Source organism: Equus quagga, chromosome 4 (genome assembly GCF_021613505.1).
Source record: "Equus quagga isolate Etosha38 chromosome 4, UCLA_HA_Equagga_1.0, whole genome shotgun sequence".
Classification (NCBI taxonomy): domain Eukaryota; kingdom Metazoa; phylum Chordata; class Mammalia; order Perissodactyla; family Equidae; genus Equus; species Equus quagga.
Genome location: NC_060270.1, coordinates 139,826,449 through 139,847,270, shown reverse-complemented (window position 1 = coordinate 139,847,270; position 20,822 = coordinate 139,826,449). Strand labels below are relative to the sequence as shown.

The following is a 20,822-nucleotide window of genomic DNA, read 5'->3' as shown; positions in this document are numbered from 1 at the left end:
TATACACGGTGCTGTGCTGGTAACATACGACTGTACATGTTACACACGGTGCTGTGCTGGTAACACACAACTGTACATGTTACACACGGTGCTGTGCTGGTAACATACAACTGTACATGTTACACACGGTGCTGTGCTGGTAACATACAACTATACATGTTACACACAGTGCTGTGCGGGTAAACATATCACTGTACATGTTACACACGGTGCTGTGCTGGTAAATGTTTAACAACTGGCTCTCCAGAGGGGGAAAAAACGGCCTGACTTGTGGTATAGTGATTTCTGTGTTGTAAATGCTTCCCACATGGCCTATTTCAAGCTACCAACGTGATAGCAATGAACATGGAGTAGGGAAGATGTGTGGGTGGCCGGCTCTTGGAAGCTGGTTCACACCGGCTCCAGAGCGCCTGTGTCTGCCTTGTGCGTTCATTCTAAGAACAAGCCCATAAGCTGCACAGTAGTTCCATTCCACAAGTGGTGAAACTGAAGCGTAGAGCGATCGGTATTTTACCGAAGGTCACACAACTAATTCGTGCTGCGCTTTGCTTTAGATCCACGTCTGCCTGTGTTCAAGTCTGAAGTTCTTTCAACAAGACTATGCACTTCCAGAGGCGTCATAGGGCTGGATCTCCGCTTCAGAAACTCCTTGGCAGTACAGAGCGGAGGTAGATACGGCAGAACAAGGGAGTTCTAGATAATGCGTAGGTGGATGAGTGCATATTGTTCCAACAAAGTTTTATCTTCGGAAGCAGGTGGTAGGTCTGTGCGGTATAGAGGTGGGTCGGAAGGAAGCACACCAGCGTTCGGAGGTCACATAGAAGGTTCCTGAAGAGGCTGGGTGAGACGTGACGAGGCTGAGCCAAGACATGGCAGGGGTCAGGAAGTGTGGACATATTGGACAGGACTGCCGGCCTTCCGTCTCAGCAGATGGGCATGGCTGGGGCGAAGGGGCTGAGTCATAAATCATGAGAATCATGAGAAGCAGATTTCTTTGGAGAAAACTTATGTTTTTAGTTTGGCCTGTTGAGTTCAAAGGACCTACGGACAGTCCAAGTGGGGAGGTCCAGTAGGAAAGTGGGAATGTGTGCAGTCAGGAGACAGATCCGAGGGGGAGGCCATGAGCAAGTCAGCCTAGAGACGCAGCTGGGACCCTGGCCGTGGATGAACGTGTGAGACAGAGTCGGGAAGGCCTGAGAATAAGCCAAGAAAGGAGCTTAGGAAGCATAGGGATGGTCTCAAGGAGAAGCCACTCAGGACCATGTTTCCATACACAAGGTAAGAGTGTTTCCAGCACGAGAGAGGGGTCAACACTGTTGGACGCTGTTGTGGATGCTGTGATGTGCACTCTAGAATGAAGACTTCAAAAATGAAGGACTATTTTCCTGGCTGCTGTGAAGACCTCCCAAAGATGGCCCTCAGCTGTCACCCCCCTTTGGGAATTGTCTCTCCTGAAGAAAATTGCCTGCGTCTCACCTCATTCTAGGGGTGGCCCACATCCACTGACCAACACAGCAGAGAAAAGCCCAGCTCCCTTGTCCCAACTTGGGACAATTCAGAAGGGCCACAGTAGCTCCAGATTCCCCTGTGGAGTTGGCCGAGGCCTAAGTTGGGAGCACATCGCAGCTCAGCTCCTCCCGCTGCTCGAGCCTGCTTCCTGCCCTGCCGTCCGCAGGTGCTGGCCCCGAGTGCACACCCAAATTAACATCCTGCTTGCCCATCTCTGTCTCAGCATCTGCTTCTTGGGGATCCCCACACGTGACAGCTGCTCTTTCCTCATGTGCTCTGCCCTATGACGTTGCTGTTCAAGGGTGAGCAGGACCAGACCAACCTACCCACTCATCAAATCCAGACCAACCTACCCACTCATCAAATCCAAAAACAAGCCAGGGGTGGGTGCAAACCAAGACTCTGACATCAAACTGACTGAATAAAGCTTTATTTTAATGCAAAATGAAACAAGAAAAATTTATATATTCATATATAACAACATCCAAAGTGTTTTCTGTGGTACAAATGGGATCATCTAAAAAGCCTGTAAAGAATCCATTCTCCACCCCCATATGCCAAAATAGGATTTCACATAATTTATCTCCAGAACTTATAAACAGACTTGGTATCATAAAAGCACAGGAAAACACTAGAAAAAGTGACTATATAAACAGCAGGTTTTGTTTTATGTTCCAGTAGTAAACACACTGCAGTCGTCATGGATGGAACAGAACACTCGCAAAGGGCTGAGTCAGGAGACAGTCTGTGGGGCTGGCTCATGCTCCGCTCCGTGCTCCCTGGCTAAGCTTATCTTTCGAAGTCAGGCTGTGTGTGATTCTATGGCTATTTTAAGGGCCTGAGGGAGAAAGATTCTCACTTAGAAGTCCTAGCCGCATATGAGAGCCTAGGCTTATTTTAGATACCTTTTATTCTCCTTTTTCTCAGAACGGCGACTTTGTAGGGATATCTTATGGAGACTCCTCTTTCTGGTCTCATTGCATCGTTTCCACCCAAGTCGGTGCAAACTGGGAGTGCAGAGACGTAATACTGCGGGCTGCTTCTGCATCCAGCTCCCTCCTACCCAACTCTGCTAACTCTGGACAAGCTGTTGCTCATGGACTCAGAGAGCGGTAGGGCGTCTACGCAATTTAGCACCAATTTGAAGGCTGTTCATTATGGATTTCAGAGTTTAACGCCAATGGGAACTTTACAGACACACACTCCTATCCATACCAGACTCGCCAGCTCTCTCCATCCCCTGAAACATGAAGATGTTCCTCCGGGGACAATGAATCTGCGGTTACAGGTGAGGGGAAAAACCCTTTAAAAGTTTGATCTCCAGGCATGACAACTCCAAAAACCGTCAGGTGGATTTCCTTCAGGAAATAGGGTTAGTTCAAGAAGTTCACGAATCTTTGGGAGGAATAATGCATCACGTTTTAATTTTATTTAATTGGTGGCAAAAATAAAGCTACAATGAAGTCTCAAATCTCCTCTCTCAGGCAGTGCGCACAGTTTCCCCCAGGGTGACAGTGGGTCTACGGATCGCACCAAGCTCTTGATTGTAAGGTCTTTGCTGTGTGCTGTCCTGTGCGGGTCAACGCATATAGACCTAAAGACTTAAGAATTATGAGTTTCACAGTAATTTTTTTCCAATTTTTGTTAGTCAATCGTGATTTAAGAAAATGCTCCTGTCAGTGAGCTTGCCTTCATCCACTGATCGGATATTGTGGGGAAGCAATGTCAAACCAGGAGAGAGACGGCCGCCGCCCGACAGCACATGGGTGAACGGCAGGAACTTCTCTCCCTGCGAGGGCTCAATTCTCCTGCATGTAAAAGTTTTCAGTGATCTGCTCCCTTTCATCTCTCTACTCCTGCAGAAAGGGACAAAATCAGAGCTCCTTGAAGTATGTAGTGACTTGAAGCCACCATTTCCAGGCCTAAATGACCCAGCGGTCAGATCTGTCGAGGGGGCGTGTGCGTGGATGGGTTTGCCACTCACCGTGCCACGCTGTTCCTGAGGGCTCTCAGCGTTCTGAGCTACGAGGAGACACCTGATTGAGCTTTTCCAAGGCCATAAATAAAGCAGGACTATTTCCTGCTGCTGTGCACCTCCTAAACAGCCTTGTCTTCTAAATACTGGGAGGGAGCTCTGTGAGCTCTGGGTGGTGACACCTGGAGGGCTGGGGCACAGGCATTTATAAAGCTCACACTTGAGCAGGTCTGAGTTGTTGCTTGGCTTGATGGAGCCTCTGTCGCACAGCTGAGTTCCGCCTCCTGCGGGCAGGGTCAAATGGGATATGTGTTCTACTCCAAGCAAGAGAAGAAAGCTGCTATAATCTACTTTTGTCCACACCAATAGTACCCTCACCTCACTGGCTGCCCTCAGGATCCGCAGCTGTTTTATGACTGTGTGTCCCTCCGCTTCCAGCAACTTGCCCCGAGCTTGCGGCCAGGAGGCATTGTCCTCCCAGGGCGGCTGCGGGGTGGACACATGGGCCTTCTTCCTATAAGGGCCACTCCTCTGACACGACAGAATACCTCACTGTGCCCCACTGCTCCCACTGCCCCTCCGGTGGCCTTGGCCTTCATTCAGAAGGAGCTTCTGGCTCGGTTACGTTCACTAGTCTGCAGGACTTTGGTTAAACTATGGAACACACTGAAGAGCTGATTGTTAATGCTTCAAAACAAGTACACTTCCCTCGCCGTGTCATTTTCTGCTTGAAGGTTTACTTAGCGTGAGGGGAGGCAGCATCGAGCACATGGGCGGGGAGACCCCGCAGCTCCCTCACTCCACCTCTAGGCGAGCAAGGCCGAGATCCCAACCTCTTTGCACAAACTGCAAACAATCGAAAGGTCCTGGCTTAAGAGAGATGACAGAGGGCAAAAAGCAACCTGCCAGTCTGTTTTCCAGAGGGCCATAAGTGAACAGTCATTCAGAAAACGGGGCCTCTCAAAGTCCAGTAAATAACACCATTTACATCTAAAATCAGCAGTTGCATCATTCCTGGTAACAACTCTATTTTAAATAAAAAAAATAAGACTAGACTGGGCTAGATGGGTACTCTATATATTCAATGATACGATAATTTATTAGATCCTATCAGTCAGAGATATTCTAATCTTGGCCAAGATATGTCTAAATTGAACTTGACTGCTTTTTTTTGGAGGGAGTGAAGAGGGAATGTGAAAAGGCTGAAAGTATTTCGGGCGCCACTCAATAATCTCAAGAGCCGCTCCCAGCTCCTGCTCTTTCTCAGTCCCTTGTCTGCATTCTCTTTGGAGTCAGGGTATAAGTTTTAGACGTTCTGTCGTAATAAGTAGAAATTAGCCGCAAAGCTCAAAAGAAATGGGGATGGGTTTTGGGTGGGGTTTCAGCTTTTCAAAGCCCCAAGACTTTCTTTGCCCAGTTGGAGCCCCTGGCCGTGGTCCTGTCCTGACGTTTGTAAGTGAAGCAGAGCAGGTACAGCATGACCCCCTTCCACGCCGCTTCTCCCTTCCCTTCTTTCTGTTTTCTTTTTTCCTTTTTATTCCTTTCCTCATCCAACTTTCCAGAAAGCATTTTTATCTTCCACTCTCCATACTGGTAATCACATGCCTTCACACACACACACACACACACACACACACACACACAGTCGGTCCCTGCCATCTACTACCTGCCGGTGGTCAGCCTCCACAGGCCACGCCAGCCCCTCCCTGGCCCTGGTGCAGGTGGTACTGTTTGGCACTGATCTGGAGCCGGTACCTCCAGGACACTGCTTCCTGGGTGACCTAACCAGCGGGGCCTCTTTTTCTCAAGTACAGTTCAGCTCTCAAGTGGGAGCCGTGACACAGAGGCCCAGTTACAGTAACCACAGGCAGAAGCCTTGGGGATGACTCAAACCAGGTGTCTCCTGGTCCCTGGTCCTGCCTGGGACACGGGAGGATAAAGGTGGGGACCACAGGAGCGTCAGGCTCGGAACGTGGTGGCACGGGCCCTCAGAACTTACTCTTTCTGGAAGCTCTGACTGGCTTTGCACATTCTCCCAGGACACTAATACTGCATTTGCATCTTACTTTTATATAAAAAGTGAGGAAATGTGAAATGCTTATACCAAATGAGTGGTGCCGGGAACCTGAGAAATTCCACAGATGAAGAGACACAGTCTTCCTCCAGGTATAAAGCATTTCAAAGAGATCACCAGTCGTGTTTGCTTTTTCAAAGAAAAACCTACTCACTTAAGATGCCCATCGACTTGACAACTCTAATACTGTGGCTGAAGCTCAGCCTCCAAATGGATGATGATCCTGGACGAGATGGCCTCTGTGCTGCCCATCCTGTGGGGCACGTGTGCCCCAGCAGGTAATCTAGCAGGGGAGGCACCATGTGGTACATCTCCACTGTTATTTGCCTGTGCAATTACCACACTCACTGAACTGAACAATTCTAACAGTATTTCAAATATCAGGCAGTATTATTTTTATGGCCCCATCTTTTCTCTTCCTCCTGATTTTCCCCCCAAACTCCTGTCCCTCCCTTTCCCCTGTGATTAGCAGTCAAGTGTTGCAACCTCAATGAGAAAAACCTCATCGGTACCATGGAGAATTCTTAACAGGATGAAGGCCTTAAGGTGTAGGAAGGACAAAGATGATGGTAGACATCTTCCTTTCCGGGCTGCGCTGAGCTGGGTTCAGCTATACGGCTGCAGTCATGGGGTCCTTCTGCCGGGGATCCTGGGTGCGGTATGGGTACTGGTCTGGGCTGCCCCCATGGGGCCCTGGTCTGCCCATTTCTGGATAGGTTGGCACCCTGTGGTGCTGAGGAGGGGAAGGCGGCACGTCTTGCCGGAAGGGTCCTTTGTGCTGGGGGGCTGGCGGCGGCGGGTAATACTGAGGATACCGGAGGTCTGTGACCCTCAGATCTGGGGGCCGGGGATAGCTCCCTTTGGGAGGATGCACAGGGTGAGCCCCTGGGTAATACGGAAGCTCCCTTTCCTTGTAGAGCCCTCGAGGTGCTGCTGTCAGATAGTCAACAGGATCGGCTGGTCCTCCCCTGGAAAGAGAAGAACAGACACATAGCAAGAGCTACGAAGGTGGGTGCCCAGCTGGAGGCCACATTCCCCAGCCTCCCACACAGTTTGGTGTGGCTATCGACTTGGTCTGGCCAAGGGGATGTGAGCAGAATTGATGTGTTCCCTTACGAAGAAGAGAAGGAAACTTCTTCTCTTCTCTCCCTCCTGTTGGGCAATAGAGTGGCTATTTTAAACCACAAAGTGAAAGTCACATGCTGAGGAAGGCAGAGCAACATGAGGGCTGGAGCCTGGGTCCTCCGTGCTACGGAGCCACCGTGTCAGCCAGGACTGCTTACACTCAGATTGTGCGTGAAAGAGAAATAGACCTCTATCTTGTTTGTTTCCTCTTATGTTGGCCTTTAGTATAGTAACCAAACTAGCTTCCTAGACAAGGCAGAGTTTAGCATTCTTAAGGCTGAGATCATTCAACCCCTCCCCTCCTCTGCCAACCTGACACCTGTCCTACACAGGACAGTAGAAATGCATGGGTCATTGAGAGCCATGAAGTCCCACGGAGGGCCCTCCCTTCTCACCCAGGTCTGTGGGTGCTCTTTACAGGGACCACTGTCTTGGCGTAACTCTTGGTTGGCTTCTGCTCCATCCCTGTGTGGGTTAGTGTGCCCTCCCCCCCTCGACAGTTCCTAGAAAATGTCCCAACCCAGAGCTGGGAATACTCACCTGGAACTTTGATATAAAGTGATTCTCCTGCAAAGTCTAGAAGCACCACTATGTTGGTGGCAGAGTGCAGAAAGCCAAACCAGCTGGAAGTTGTACCATGTAAGGAGCAGCCACATGGAAAGGTCCAGGGCGAGGACAAACACTAAGAGAAGCCCACCCTGCCAGGATGTCTCCACTCAGACAGAAGGCATCTGCAGACGCCTCTGCCATCACAGGAGTGCCAAGTCTCCAAACGCTGTGCAGACGACTGCCTCTCATATCGCCTGGTCAGACACAGGAGTTCTGTTTGTGGCTCTTAAAATCCCATAAAGCTTCCATGCACACCTTCACCACCACCACCCCCAGATCCTTGCCAGTTCACTGTGCCCGTGGGGATACCCTGCAGCGTCGCGGCGTCTCTCAGGGAGCATCCTTCCTCCTTTTATTACTTTTTTAAAGGAAAACAGCAAGAATAATAATTAAGGAGAAGCTCTCCGATGTCTGAGTACAAACTGGTAGGACACATGAAAGAAACGGCAGGGCTGTAAGAGCACGGAGCCTGAGGTCAATCAAGCCAGGTCAACGCGGGTCCAAATCACCATGTAGTCTGCAGCTCAATGTGAAGACGGCTCCGAGAGTTCCCCAAATCAACGAGGGTGTGAGGAGCTCCAAGCTGGGGTGCGTGTGAAGGCAGCAGGGGAACACGCTCACAAGGACGGACAACAGGAGTCTCTCTCTACTTCCTTACGTCTTAATTTGGCCACGTGTAATAATGAAAGATAGATCCTTGAGCTTGGGGTAATTTAGTCAGAGTTTTCAGATAAAAAAATTAAATTGTTTGTGTACAAGTTATTACAGCATCAACCGCTATTGTTCAGAGCAGTTAGCTTTGCTCTGTTTGGAATTGCCCATGACAAATAGCGCACAAATGCATCGTCTGTCAGCCCAGCCTGGGAAATAAAGGATTGCGATTTCATCTTCCCTTTCCTGCAGAATTTTATTTTTGATTTAGAAAACTTCCAGCATTCATTATATCTTTTATTGTAAAATATTGTAAGTGTCCTCCCCTCGTGCTCATTTCTGTTTCCTTTTGGCTCACGTTAGAGATTTCCGAAACACTTAAAAAAAATCCTTAACCTGTGCTTTCTCTCAGAACCTACTGAAGATACTTCTCTGCATGAAGTGAAACATGTGGTTTTTCTGCACTCGTTTTAAGCCCGTGGGATAAATCACTGACATTTGCAACACACAAACATTATCTGCCTCAAATGAACACACAACCAACGCTCCCTGCGGACCCGCTTAGTGGGAATGTTTCCTGTTTAAAACGGAGAGAGAGAAAGGAGGAACTCCAGGCCCTGGGCTTCTAGGGTTCTGTTCTCTCTCCAGAGATTTCTCCCTTTTAAAATGGAACATTGTAAAAGACAGGCACGCCTTGGTTTTTCACTTTTGCAGAGACAACCCAGATCAAGTGGTGACGGCTTAGAGCCGCCCTGAGACGCCGTGACAGAGTGGGGCAGTCACTCTCCCTCCTCCCACCCTCACCCTGTGGCTCCCCACCTGTCACAGCAGTGAGGGGCAGCAAGGCTTCCCCTGGGCGGAGGGGCCAGAGCTCAAGGCGGTTCTGTGGCCCCATCTTGTTTCCCCTAAAAAAAGAGTTAACGTCTGAGAGTTCGCTTACATGCGGCAAAAGCCAAGCGAGGTGGCTGTTCTTTGTCAAGAAATGAAATCATGGAAATCATCCTTTTTCTGAGGACCCATCAAAATGGTTATCATTTTTAATTTCTCAGAGAGAAGAAAAACAATGAGCCGGCCTATAAAAACACTGTTTAAGGTTCAAAGAGTGCTAGAAGAATTTTTCTCTCTTTGATGGGGAGTGTTGCTGTTGTTTATAATAACTTCTCACTCAAAATTGAGCATTTTCTACAGACTTTTGCCAGAACAGTGTCTAAGTGCTTGTGAATATTATGTGTGTGTAAGCGCACACACACACACACACACACATTTAAAAGGACAATTTTAAACAAATCAAAAGCTCTCCTCATTAACTACAGACCTTGATAGGATAAACGAAGAAGAGAGGGCTGAAATTTGAGCTCGGTTAATCTTGAGTTTCCCTTTCTGTAGTTTCTTTATTCAGGTGAAATTTAGTATTTGTAGGAAAGCACCAAAACCAACTCATTCTGGGGACTAAGAAATGCTGCTGACAGTGACCAGGGCTGCATGTTTTGAGCCATCCCTGAGCCATCCAGAGGCAGCCTCCTCTGGAGATTCTGATGAAAATAAGGATCCAAATGGCCAGTGTACCAGTACTTCAAGACCCCTCCCACTTTTCTTGTGACGTCGTGAATTTTATTTGTGTTATTACTTTTCTTAAAAAAAACCCCCAAAAACCTTTCAATTGAAAATATGACTCAGAAACAATATTTACTTAAGAAAAGAGAAACAGGCTTGTATTTGCTTTCTCCATAAACCTTTGAGGAAGCTATCATGAAAATATCTATGTTTTAAAAATTTTGCTCTATTTATTTTTGATTAGGCTCATTTCTGGAGGCCAAAAGGATTCAGATTTTGCTTGGAAAACTCATAGGAACTATCTCAGGCACACAGTTTCCAAAAACATAAATGCACGCAAGAACGAATGTTAACTTCAAGCCTAAACACGACAGAGCTCTATGGTAGTGACAAGTGAAGAAATAATAAGGATAATTTGCTTTACACGAGATTTTCCTCCTTTTGCCATCTCAATATGTCACTATTTTTCATTAAACAAAAAAGGGACTGAAAGTCAGCAGCTGATTAGGTCAGATAGCCAGCCCCTGGGTACCAACTCTCTCCATCTATGGAAGGATGGAAGCATGTTCCTACATTTGCGAAGACAATCCCGTCCGGGGCAAGGGGTCACTATCAGAAGGACCGAGTCCCTGGGAAAGCCCTTCAGGTAGGAACGAGGTGCTACTGACAGGAACAGATGAAGAGGCATGTGTAATTTTGAATCCTCCTGTGTATTTATTCAAGTGTCAGTTAAGGACTGGTTTTATTATGGTCCAGCAAAGACGTTTTCATTGTTTCTGTCATAAACACCAAAATCTAGCAACATCTTAATGTGTGTGTTTAAAAATACAAGACACGATGTTTCAAATAAAGGGCCTTCAGGAGACAACGTCAAAGGTGCAAACCAGGTGTGATGGCCACAGGTTCGAGTACCTGGGTTTGAGGGTGGATGAGCAAGAACCAGAGGTCCAGGTGCTGTCCAGTCCCCTCTGTCACAGCACTTCCCACTTTCCCCACTGGAGCATGTGATGGATGACTTTCATCCAAGCCACACGTGCCCAAGGAGGGCAGAGGCTAGGGTTACGCAAGCTTCTCTACCACCTGTCGACCTCAACGCCCTTCCCTCCCACTCAAAGGAGAACAAGGAGATGCAAGTGAGTGGGGGTGACATTTTTAAGGGAGAAGACCTGAATCTGCTATAATTTATTAAAAGATATCGTTTGCAAGCTTCGGTTCTTCAAGTATCAGGAACAAATCCTGGCAATACAGAGCCGATCGTGACTCCCCTATGGTCTCAAGGCTCAGGAGGAACCACCACTGTCTCGCATCCAATAAGCTCCTTTCAGGAGAAGGAAGGGGAGGTGGAGCTGAGGAACAGCAGGGGAAAAACGACTAAGATTATGACACAGCAGCAACTAGGAGAGAGTTCGTGTTGAGAGGGGGTGAGGTTAGCAGGCATAAAAATAAGGTTTGCGGTAAAAAGTGTGAAAGCCGTAAAGATTTTATGAGCAAAGGTGAGTACGTCCAGCTTAGGCATAAGCACTGAATTTCTTATTTATGGAAAAGCTTCCAAAAGGCAGAATCTCGTTCCTCTTAATTTCTGTAAAATACTCTGTGTGCTATTAGCAGCCCAAATAAAGACAATTTCTTAACTTCCAAGGTAGCCTTTATGGGTTTCCTTTTTTGGTAATACTTGTGACCAAATGTGGAGTTCAAATGTGGGGAAGCAACGTGAAGTGAAGCTCCCCGTGAGTCTCAGAGAGGTGCAGGCACCTCCTGGCAGAAGACCAGCAGCGAGCAAAATCCCCCTACTCTCACGCACGCTGCACACAGATCATCTGGCGGTTGGGCTGGTGTTGGTGCTGTCTTCTCCAGTTCCTCTACAAATATGGTGAAGCTAAAAAAAGGTCAGGGCAAACTGATCTCTGCGCGGGCACTCGAGCCACTGTGCGATGTGGACAGAGAGGCTTTCAGTGGGCCTTTGGAATTCCTCCAGTGTCAGGTTCCACTTTCCAGGCCGTCATCCTTGGTCCAGGCACGAACGTGGCCGGCCAGGATTAGCAGAGCCCTCTGCAATGTATATCACCTGGCTTTGATTTCTGCAGATTTTACGGGATCATAAGATAGAATGATCATTTGATGGCCTATGTCCTAGGCACGATTTTGGGAAAAAAAATCCTGCTTTCATCACTCACATTTCCCACTGTGTATGAAAGAAATCTCTTGCTCTTTGCTAGGACCTGGAGTGGCAAGGGGTTTAACAGTAGATGCTTTCAGCTCTTGTTAATGCCACAGAAATGTTTGCAAAGAAAACGAAAGAGGAATGATAATGACTGGGTGCTCAGAAGACATTTCTAAAACAGTTTGGCAGGTGTAATTTTGATCGCCCACATTTAATTCCTTCTTTCATGTTTTTCCACAATGACCACAAATACACATATTAACTGCTATTATCTGGAAAATGGCCCTTCAGAATGTTTCATCCTATCGGATGGTGGGAGGTATTCCCTAAAAACTGTCCTGCTGAAATCATTCCCTTCATGAGGGGGTGTGAGGCTTCTAAAGTGGTTGCTGAGGACAATCAGAAGGGCAGCGTATACCGTGGTAGAGAAGGAATCTTGTGGAAGGCCAAACTGTGGCCACAAAAATGTCATGCCTCCATATAATTACCTCATGGTCTTTTCAATCATGGAAGAGGTTTTATTTAAAGAGAATGGAAATGAAAGGCACCAATCATCGTAACTTGGCAGGCCACTAAAATCTTCTCTCTAGTGTAACAGTTGTCCTGGGACTTCAATATCTAAACACTGAGGATTTCGTCCAACTGTCATCCAAGAGCTCAATTTCAAGGTCAGACTCGGAGGGCCAACAGGTTCCAGTGTGTTGGGTCCCGAATTTTGAAGATGGTTTCGCCTGCCCCTTAGGAGAAGCACCACACAGTTTCTCGCCCAAGGTTACTGCCTGAAGACAGGACATTCTAGGGGAAAACACCATTCACGAGCGCTGCTTTTCTCCCATCAGTTCACATTGTATTTGTTTTTAGAGCAATGCAGACAATTTTTGGATAAGATATTCATACGTCGCTGCCCTGTCTTTGCCTGTCCCCAGTCCCGTGCCATTAATTTCTGAAGCCGGGGCAATAGGAGGGCTTGGGCGTAAACTTGTTATGGCCTTAGAGCTTTAGACTCCCTCTCCACCAAGGGCAAGGACTCCACTGAAGGAGTCTTAGACACGCCCGCACGTGCGTGCGCACGTGTGTGTGTGTGTGGAAGGGCTTGCACACCACGGTCTCATCAGAACCCCAGGGAATCCTGCCCCTGGGAGTCTCTTCCTCTGAAACTCAGCAGCAGAAACGCCCACGCTGGGCTGGCTGCCCCTGCACCTGGCAGGCTCAGGAGCGACCGTCGGCCGCTGCAGTGAGAACTGCAAAGATTCACGCAGCTCCTTTCCGAGGGCTGACAGCCAGCTCCATCCTAAGCGTTTTCTCCACGTGAACATGTTTATTCCTCTGAACACCACCACAAGGTAGGTGCTATTATCATCCCTGGTTTGCAGATGAGGGAACTGAGGCACACAGAGCAGTAACGTCACTTGACCAAGGCCACACAGGGAGCGGCAGGGACCAGATTCAAGCTTAGGCAGGCTGACCCGGAGGCCACACACTTGACCACTAAGCTAGACCGTGCAGCCTCTGATCTCTCCTGCTTGTTACCTGCTCACAGTGTGCCTGTTGGCAGCAAGTGAAAGAGATGGGTTTAAATTTGGAAATACATTTAAAAAAAAAGAATCTAATGGGTGAAAAGGCAAAGAAGTTTATTTCACTGGGTCCTTTGGCTTTTAGACACCCAAGAAGCTGACACTGCTCATGGTGCTGGTGGAATGCCAAAGGCACAGACAGAACTCCATGTGGGCGGCCTCATTCAGAGACCGAAAGCTGCCTTGCCTTGAGAAAAACAGGCTCCTGTGTGTTTTATGAAAATCAAAGGAGAGATTTGTGTGTTTCTGTTTGCAAGACCCTGTGCTCAAGGTCCGATACCTTGGATGTTGGTGTCACTAAGATTCAATGGAATGTTTATAAAAGACACAGGTTCTGGGCCTGCAATCCCAGAGACGGGCTGGTCTGAAAAGGGACTGGGAATGGCATTTTTCACAAGTGCCCTGATGATCTGATGCAGGCAGAGCTGGGATATGTTTTAAGGAGTCACACTGTGGTTACAGGGGTTCGTAAGGCATGCAACCTGCTGCTCGAACAATCTGGAATCTAACAAAACAATTCGAATGTAAAGAAATTCAGAAGACATAAACAAGAGGAGCCAAGACATAGAGCTGAAAAACCTTGGAAAGTGTTCTGGAATCAGACTCAGTCTTCTGATGCCAGTGTGAGAAGAGTGGGTGAGGGAGAAGCAGTTCGTTCTGGAGAGGCTGTCTGCAGCCTTGTCCTGGAGGACCATCCTACCGGGGCAGTGTGGGGAGGAGGAGGGAGTGCGATTTTTATTCAGTAGGAGTTGGAACAGAGGGGTGGTGTGAATTCTCTGTGGACAGCTCCGTTTGGTGACAGCTCCCTTCGGAGGGACCTCAAATCTTAACAGGTGCAAAGTTAAACAATTCCATCTCTCCAAAACTGCTGCTCCTCCAGGACCCCCACGGGAGAATGACATTGTCTACACAGTCAGCCGCACCAGAAATTCAGACTCCTCTGTGTCATCTCCACACCAGCCAGATACTGGGTTCTAGAAAACGCTCTCTTAATATCCTTGGCTGTCCACCCTCATTGCCACCGCCTTACTGTAGGTTCAAATCCCTTTTCAAGTGGACCAGCACTAGTATATTAGGGCTGCACAGGCAGGCAGGGTTGTGGGCCAGCTCCACAAAAGAGTAATTCAACGGCGCAGAGCTAGGGTGCATGAGCTGAAGGACAGTTGAATTTTCTAACCATCAAGCCAGCTGCCACCAACTCTGAAGCAATTTTGAGCACACTGCAGTTAATCTCAAATGAAAACACGGCACAGCTTCTAAAGACAGGCGGGTTCAGTTTTATTTTGGGGACTTTGTGAGCACTCACATTTTTTCAGTGTGACACTTCAATTTAAACCCTCACCACTTAACTGGTAAGAGTTTTTAGCTTGTGCCTGAATATGAGATCTGCTGTAAGCCTTTTTTTTTAAATCAGGTAATCTTTCCCCCTAAATTTATAAGACTAAGTGAGGCCTATATAACATATTTCATCAACCTCTGGGTTCACTTTCTTCCTTAAGAAATGAGCATGTTAGTATCAGTATTTAATTGATAAGGCAGTTGAAGACAATGGACCAGTGACCAACGTAAAGATGAGGAGTGCTGGATTCACTTGTGGGAAGGAAGGTCTGACGTGAGCTCCTCTGAGTACCGACTGGATGCCATCTCCACGCGGGTTTCCCGTGGAAGGAGCTTTCCCATCCTTCTCTCAACAGTGGCAGGAGCTTCTTGGTCCCACCCCGGACTGGAGGGGAGCACCGAAGAAGGGATGGCCTGGCCCAGAGCTCCATTCGGGGGGAGTTTGGGTTTTGATAAGTGAGTCAGCCACAGTCATGGTCAGCTCTATTCTGGGGATTTACATTCTCTCCACCGCCCTGATGCCCAGCACTGAGGCAGTGGGCCCACTCTCCACTTCCCCCAGATAATACATGGAAGGAAGCGCTTTGGGCCTCTCTGTATTGATTTTGAGGTGGAATTGAAGCACCTTGTGATAATTTTTGCCAAAGAGTGGAGGGTAATTCTGGGCCTTCATCTCCTGTCTGTGCTCAGCCCATTCCCAAGCCCCAGGCCAGGCCTGGTGGGCACACATGAGGCTCAGCTGTGGGCCCCACACAGCCCTCCTGTCTGGAATCTGGCTCATTATTCGGCACAGAGCATTGGAGGCAGCATGGGCACGACAGTCTATATAATGCCACATTCTATTCAGCTCTCATTTTTGCAGATGAAATGGACTTATAGCACAAAGCTTACTGAACTGTATTGTTGAAATGATTTCAACCAATAATAAAAGTTATCCAGAGAATCTCGGGTGCTGAGGCCTCGCCCTGAGCTCCCTGGCCCGCCTGGGTCCCTTCGTCCTCTGGCTCACCACTACGCGGCTGGTGAAGATTGCTTATTAACGGCCTTACAAACCTTTTACTTGCAAATCTTCTTTTACTGAAATTAGAGCATTCTTTGTCACTTCTCTTTCTGCTGTAATGCAGCCTGACTGTCGGCCCAGCTTTTTCGGGTTCCATCCTCGCCTTTGATGCTGGTAAAATTGAGCAGCTAGCAAATCAAGGCTTATAACAGCCCAAACTGATTGGGGCTAGGAAATTACCCTGCTCTCATCATTCCTTCTTCTTGCCTCAAATGTTCCTGTGCACTGACTGTTCTGAGCGTTCCCACGGCCCCTCTCCCGCGCCCCATCCCCCCTCCCGGAGTGAACCAATACGCAAGTCCTGAGCCATTGATGAGTGGTTTAGAAAAAGAGCAAGACAGGCTTGCATTGTGACTAAGCTCCTTCAGACCTTATTTCATCCTACATTTGTTCTCTTACTCCCTGCTTTATTGATTTATTCCTTGAACAATTCAAAGAAAACTATAAATCCTCCCTCCCTTCTATTTCTTTGAGTGCTGCCTCGCTCTCAGTTGTATTTGGTGCTGGCAATATGCACCAATATGAAAGGGTTTCCCCCCGTTTTATCACACGCATTCTCTTATCAGGACGGCAGCAACCGCAGCTCTTAAAATCAGTCACGAAGCTGAAGCTTTAATAATTTAAATAAAGGCTTATCATAGAAAAGCAAATATTTACAAATATGAGTCATCTGATTTAAAGAAATTAATTAAAAGTAAATGCTGAAGTGATTTAAAACTAAAGAGCCATCACCAAAGAGAACATTCTTTACTCTGACCCGAGCCAGCTCGTCCGGACCTCAGGGGCGGGGTTCCGTGTTCTGCGCCTGCGCAGGGACCTCAAGCTTCCCAACCTGCAGCCCGCTCAGACCCCGGTCTCATTTTCACGTTAGGGTGGGAGCGCTCTCGGGTTTCAGTCCGAGAGGTCTCAGGATGCGCCTAGTGTAGTGGGGACGGCGCGGGCCTCAGGGGCAGAACACGGGGCTTGAACTGAGGAAGGCCCTTCGCAGAAACGTGGTGCCGGTGGCTGAACTGTTCCGGAGCCTCAGTGACCTCACGTGTAACACGAGGATTGTACGTCTGCCTTTCCTCCCCTCGCAGACTGTGATGGAAACTGAGAAAGAACAAACAGACACACCCTACTGAGGTCCTCAATACTTGTTGAATTTGAAGTCACACCCAATCATTTTTAAAAGAAATAAAACTGGTTCTTCTATAAGGAGTTTAAGGTGATTGTCCAAAGACCTAGAATAAGCAAGAAAATAAATTTGTAGACAAATCCAAAATTGATAACTGAGTGTGACAGACTCTATGTGTCCACTCCACATCAATGCGTGTCAGTGTAGGAAATGCGCTAACAGAGGTGCAGCCTTGTAGGCCCACAGAATGAATATATATACACACACACACACACACACACATACACACTTAGATATTAATATGTATTCACTATGTATATATATAGTCTCACACGGTATTTAAAATAATTTTCGGCTAGTTGCTGACATTTGAACTTTGAGGGTGGCCCCCCGGAGGCAGAGACTGGGCCCTCCTGGGCTCTGCTCTGGCCTGCTTCTCTCCCTGACAGTCCTCCTGCCCCTGGGGCTATCTAGGGTTGCAGCCCCTGCCCCAGGGGAATAACTCTCACCCTCTGGATTTCTGCATCATCCCACTCAGTTTGCATCCTCCACCTACAGCTGTATGTTATCCAAATTCCCCACATCAAAGAGTGAAAGTGCCATGGGAAGTAGACTAAAATCTCTATCACCATGCCTGGTCCACCTTTAAATCTTTAAGAATAAATTCTCCATCACTACCTCTGTGCTAGAGAGAGCGGCAGGATGGAGAAGGGATCCCGGATGGCAACTGCAGAGCTGGTCTTACCCCAGGGGTTTCAGCCAAGTCATTTTACCTTCTCAGGCCTTATCTTCAACTCTGCAGAATGAACAGGTGGCCCCCAATGAGTCATCAGGGGTTACAATGTCACGACCCTTCCAGGAAACCACACAGGCTCCAGTCCAAATTGACCTCAGGTCACACTGCTGCCTTTTAGCCTGACGTCCGCAAGGGTGACCCTGGCTGGACTTCTGCACTTATCTGCACCTTGGTTTCTCCATCTGTAAAGTTATATGTGCTTTTCTTCTCACAAGAGAGAATGCAAGATCTGGGTGACCGATATGATATGCGTATCGGAGGAAAGTCTGGGTAAAAAGAATCTAAGGTCTCGTATTACTCTCGTGTCTCAAAGGTTGTGATTGTGAAGGGAAACTCGCCTTGCCTAATGGGACTTCTGGATCAGGATTTCTACTCCCCAGTGACAGGCATTATGTTTTCCTGGCCAACAAGGTAATACTGTGCAAGTCCCACCCCGGCCCTTGGCAGAGTGATATCAGACCTCAGTTAAAGGGTAGGTGTGTCCCACTTCAGGAAAACTGGACTCTTACTTCCCTCCCTGCCCCACGCGTTTTGTGAGGAATGTGTGCAGTAAATGCTTATCAGTTGATGAGCTGCGAACCAGCCCTTTAATTGTTTTATTTACAACATGCTTATATCCTTCCCTAACATCTCATTGGGGAGTTCTCTAGTTGGTTAATTTAATGAGGTTACGTGAACTACAGTTTGGTAAAACTAGAAGCTGAAAGATACCTATTGGAGTTTTACCAATCTTACAGTCATTTGGAAGCGTGGAGCACAGCTGAGGTTAAAAAAAAGTAACAACAACAAAATGGATTAAAGTGTTAATTACCTTCATCACTATCATTTAAAAAATAATAACATGAAAAATCAAGATGAAGAAAAATAACAAAATTTAAATCCACTTCTTCTCTGGGTACCGTTTCCGGTAGAAAGAAGTGGCTTCAGGGGAACGTTTCATTGGTGAGGGACAGGCAATCAGAATTGCTTTTGGAAGCCAAATGCTTACTTAAAAATAATCCTCTTATCTTTCTTCTGTAGTTCCAAATCTGGACAGATGAAACTCCTAATGTTAACCTAGCCCAGAGGGCCATCTTACTCCTGGGTTGCTGACAATGAACCCCAAAATATCCTCAAGCACCTACAAAATAAGAATGAGCCTCAGTGTCTATCCCTGAGGATCTTACCACCTGGCTCGGGAGACAAAGACAGAGATGAAAGATTAGACAGGGCACATATGCTTGGCGCTGAGCAAGTGCCGAGGCAGATCTGCCATAGGGGAGGGTTCTGAGCGGGGCTGCGTGAGGGGATTCTGGAAGGAAGAGTTGGATATGGGCAAGCAAAGAGAAGGGGATGGTGGGAGACAATGAAAACCTGCAGGATACAGGGTAGAGAAGCTCTGAGGCCAAGAAAGTGGAAACTTACCCGTCCCAGACATCCTTGCTTCCTGACCCCTGATTCCTGAATAACATGCCCTTCTTAGGAACTTACTGAAGAATGACAGTGATGTTAGAAAATTAAGTCGCGATTAGTTTAAATTTATATGGTAAGATTACAAAGGACCATGGAAAATCTTTACTATAATGCAGACTTGATGCTGGCAGAGGACAAGATCTGTGCCTGCGGAACTGCTGACCACTCTGCTAATTCCCTGTTTTCTGACATGTCCCCCAATCAAGGATGAGCTCCGCAAGGGTGGGGACTATTCCTGAGTTCACTGCTGACTTCCCAGTGCCTGGCACATGGCAGGCCCTCAGCACAATATTTATTCAATGAGTGTTATCTGAGAGATTCCTGGTGTGGAAAAAGGGTCCTCTTGTTTTTAAACTGAGTGGGTCTTAACACTTGCTGACTGAGGAAAAAACTATTCTCGTCTGAGTTTCAACCGTCTACCTTTCTTGCCCAGCAACTGGCACCTTGCTCGTTGCCTGGAGACCACACTTGCATCTCTGACACCAGCTCCAGTGAACGAGTTTCCCTTGTGATGGGCGGCTCAGCGGCTCTGTGGTGAACAAGGGCACTGGGCTTGGAGTCAAAACTCCTGGGTTCAAACTCCTGCCACTGCCTCTGAGGGAGAAATTTGTACGTTTTCTTCACTTGAAAGTGCGGATTATAATGCCAAGCTCATAGGGTTGCTGGGAGAAGATCAAGGCAGCGATGTGCAGGAAAGCAAGGCCTGACTGAAGAAGCCCTGCTCAATGATAAGACAGCATTAGTGGCAGTACCTGGTCCATGTAGCCCAGCCTGAGGTTCTGCCCTACCCAGTAAATCCTCAATACCGACGTCCCCTTCCGAACTCGGACGTCCAAGGCTGGGTGCCTTCATCTGCTGCGGGACCTTCCTGATGCCGATAGAACCTTGGCCTTTGGTCTCTTAGAAGATTCCCTCCCAGGCTGTGCTCCTCTCTGCCTGTTGGGATCTTGGGTGCTTGTCCAAACTAGATGGACTTCCCTGTCTCTGATGCCTCCATCACCAGACCTCCTCCCTTATCTCCTTTGGCTGGGGCGTCTCCCCATCCCTTCGTCTACCTCCGGGGATGTCTGTGTTTAGGTCCCAGACACATTTGAGCTGAGCAGTCCCGACCATCAACACAGACCCTGTCACGGGTATCAAGGGGTGAAAGAGCAGGGGATTATCACACATGGTTCCGGGTTCCACTTAAAGGACGCGTGACTTCCTCCATAATATAGTCCCAGTTTCCCCATCTGTCAAATTGGGGTAGTAATGGTTTGCTGCCTCACTGAGTAGGGAGGGGGTTAAATTAGAATGACTGTGGAACACTTGGCGCCAGGCCTGGGCACGGTAAGTGGTGGATAAAGGTTGGCTATTATTGTTATTATTTTTCTCCCTGCTCCCACTTTTTAGTACTGATTCCTGATTCCATAACATCCTACATGCTTTTCTGTCTTCCAAATATTCAAATATATCCAGAGGCCTTTTCCTGCCCTAAAAACCTACTTCCTCCAGATGGCGATAAGGCAAGTTATCACCACTTGCCCGAAACTTATGGACTATGTTCATCAAAAAAAGCATGCAAAATACACTAAAATGTACACTCTCTCTAAATAGCTGTTCTCTTTTGTGCAATCCTGGTTATATTTATGTCTAGTTGGTACTTACTCGTGTGTGCACATGGATGCCACCTCTTGGAGACCTGCTGCAGGGCTGGATTTGGGGTGGGTCCCATTCTCAAAGAGAGACAAATGCAATCGCCTGTGCAGCCACCAAGGGAGTTATAGGTGCAGGCATCCACACCCAACGGGAGCAGGCAGCAGCCAACGACCATTAAGCACGGTCTGG

At 47.8% G+C, this 20,822-nt stretch overlaps 1 protein-coding gene across 4 annotated transcripts in view; it reads right to left on the bottom strand.

The window, feature by feature from the left end:
- Positions 1 to 1,923: 1,923 nt before the first annotated feature.
- Positions 1,924 to 20,822, bottom strand: part of PARD3B (par-3 family cell polarity regulator beta) — a 915,243-nt gene continuing 896,344 nt past the window's right edge. For 3 of the 4 annotated variants that reach the window (XM_046658143.1, XM_046658144.1, XM_046658146.1), the window contains one exon: positions 1,924 to 6,526. In XM_046658143.1, coding sequence (XP_046514099.1) covers positions 6,169 to 6,526 — 358 coding nt within the window. In that variant the 3' untranslated portion in view covers positions 1,924 to 6,168. The remainder of the gene's footprint in view (positions 6,527 to 20,822) is intronic. The other variant, XM_046658145.1, reaches the window with a different exon arrangement.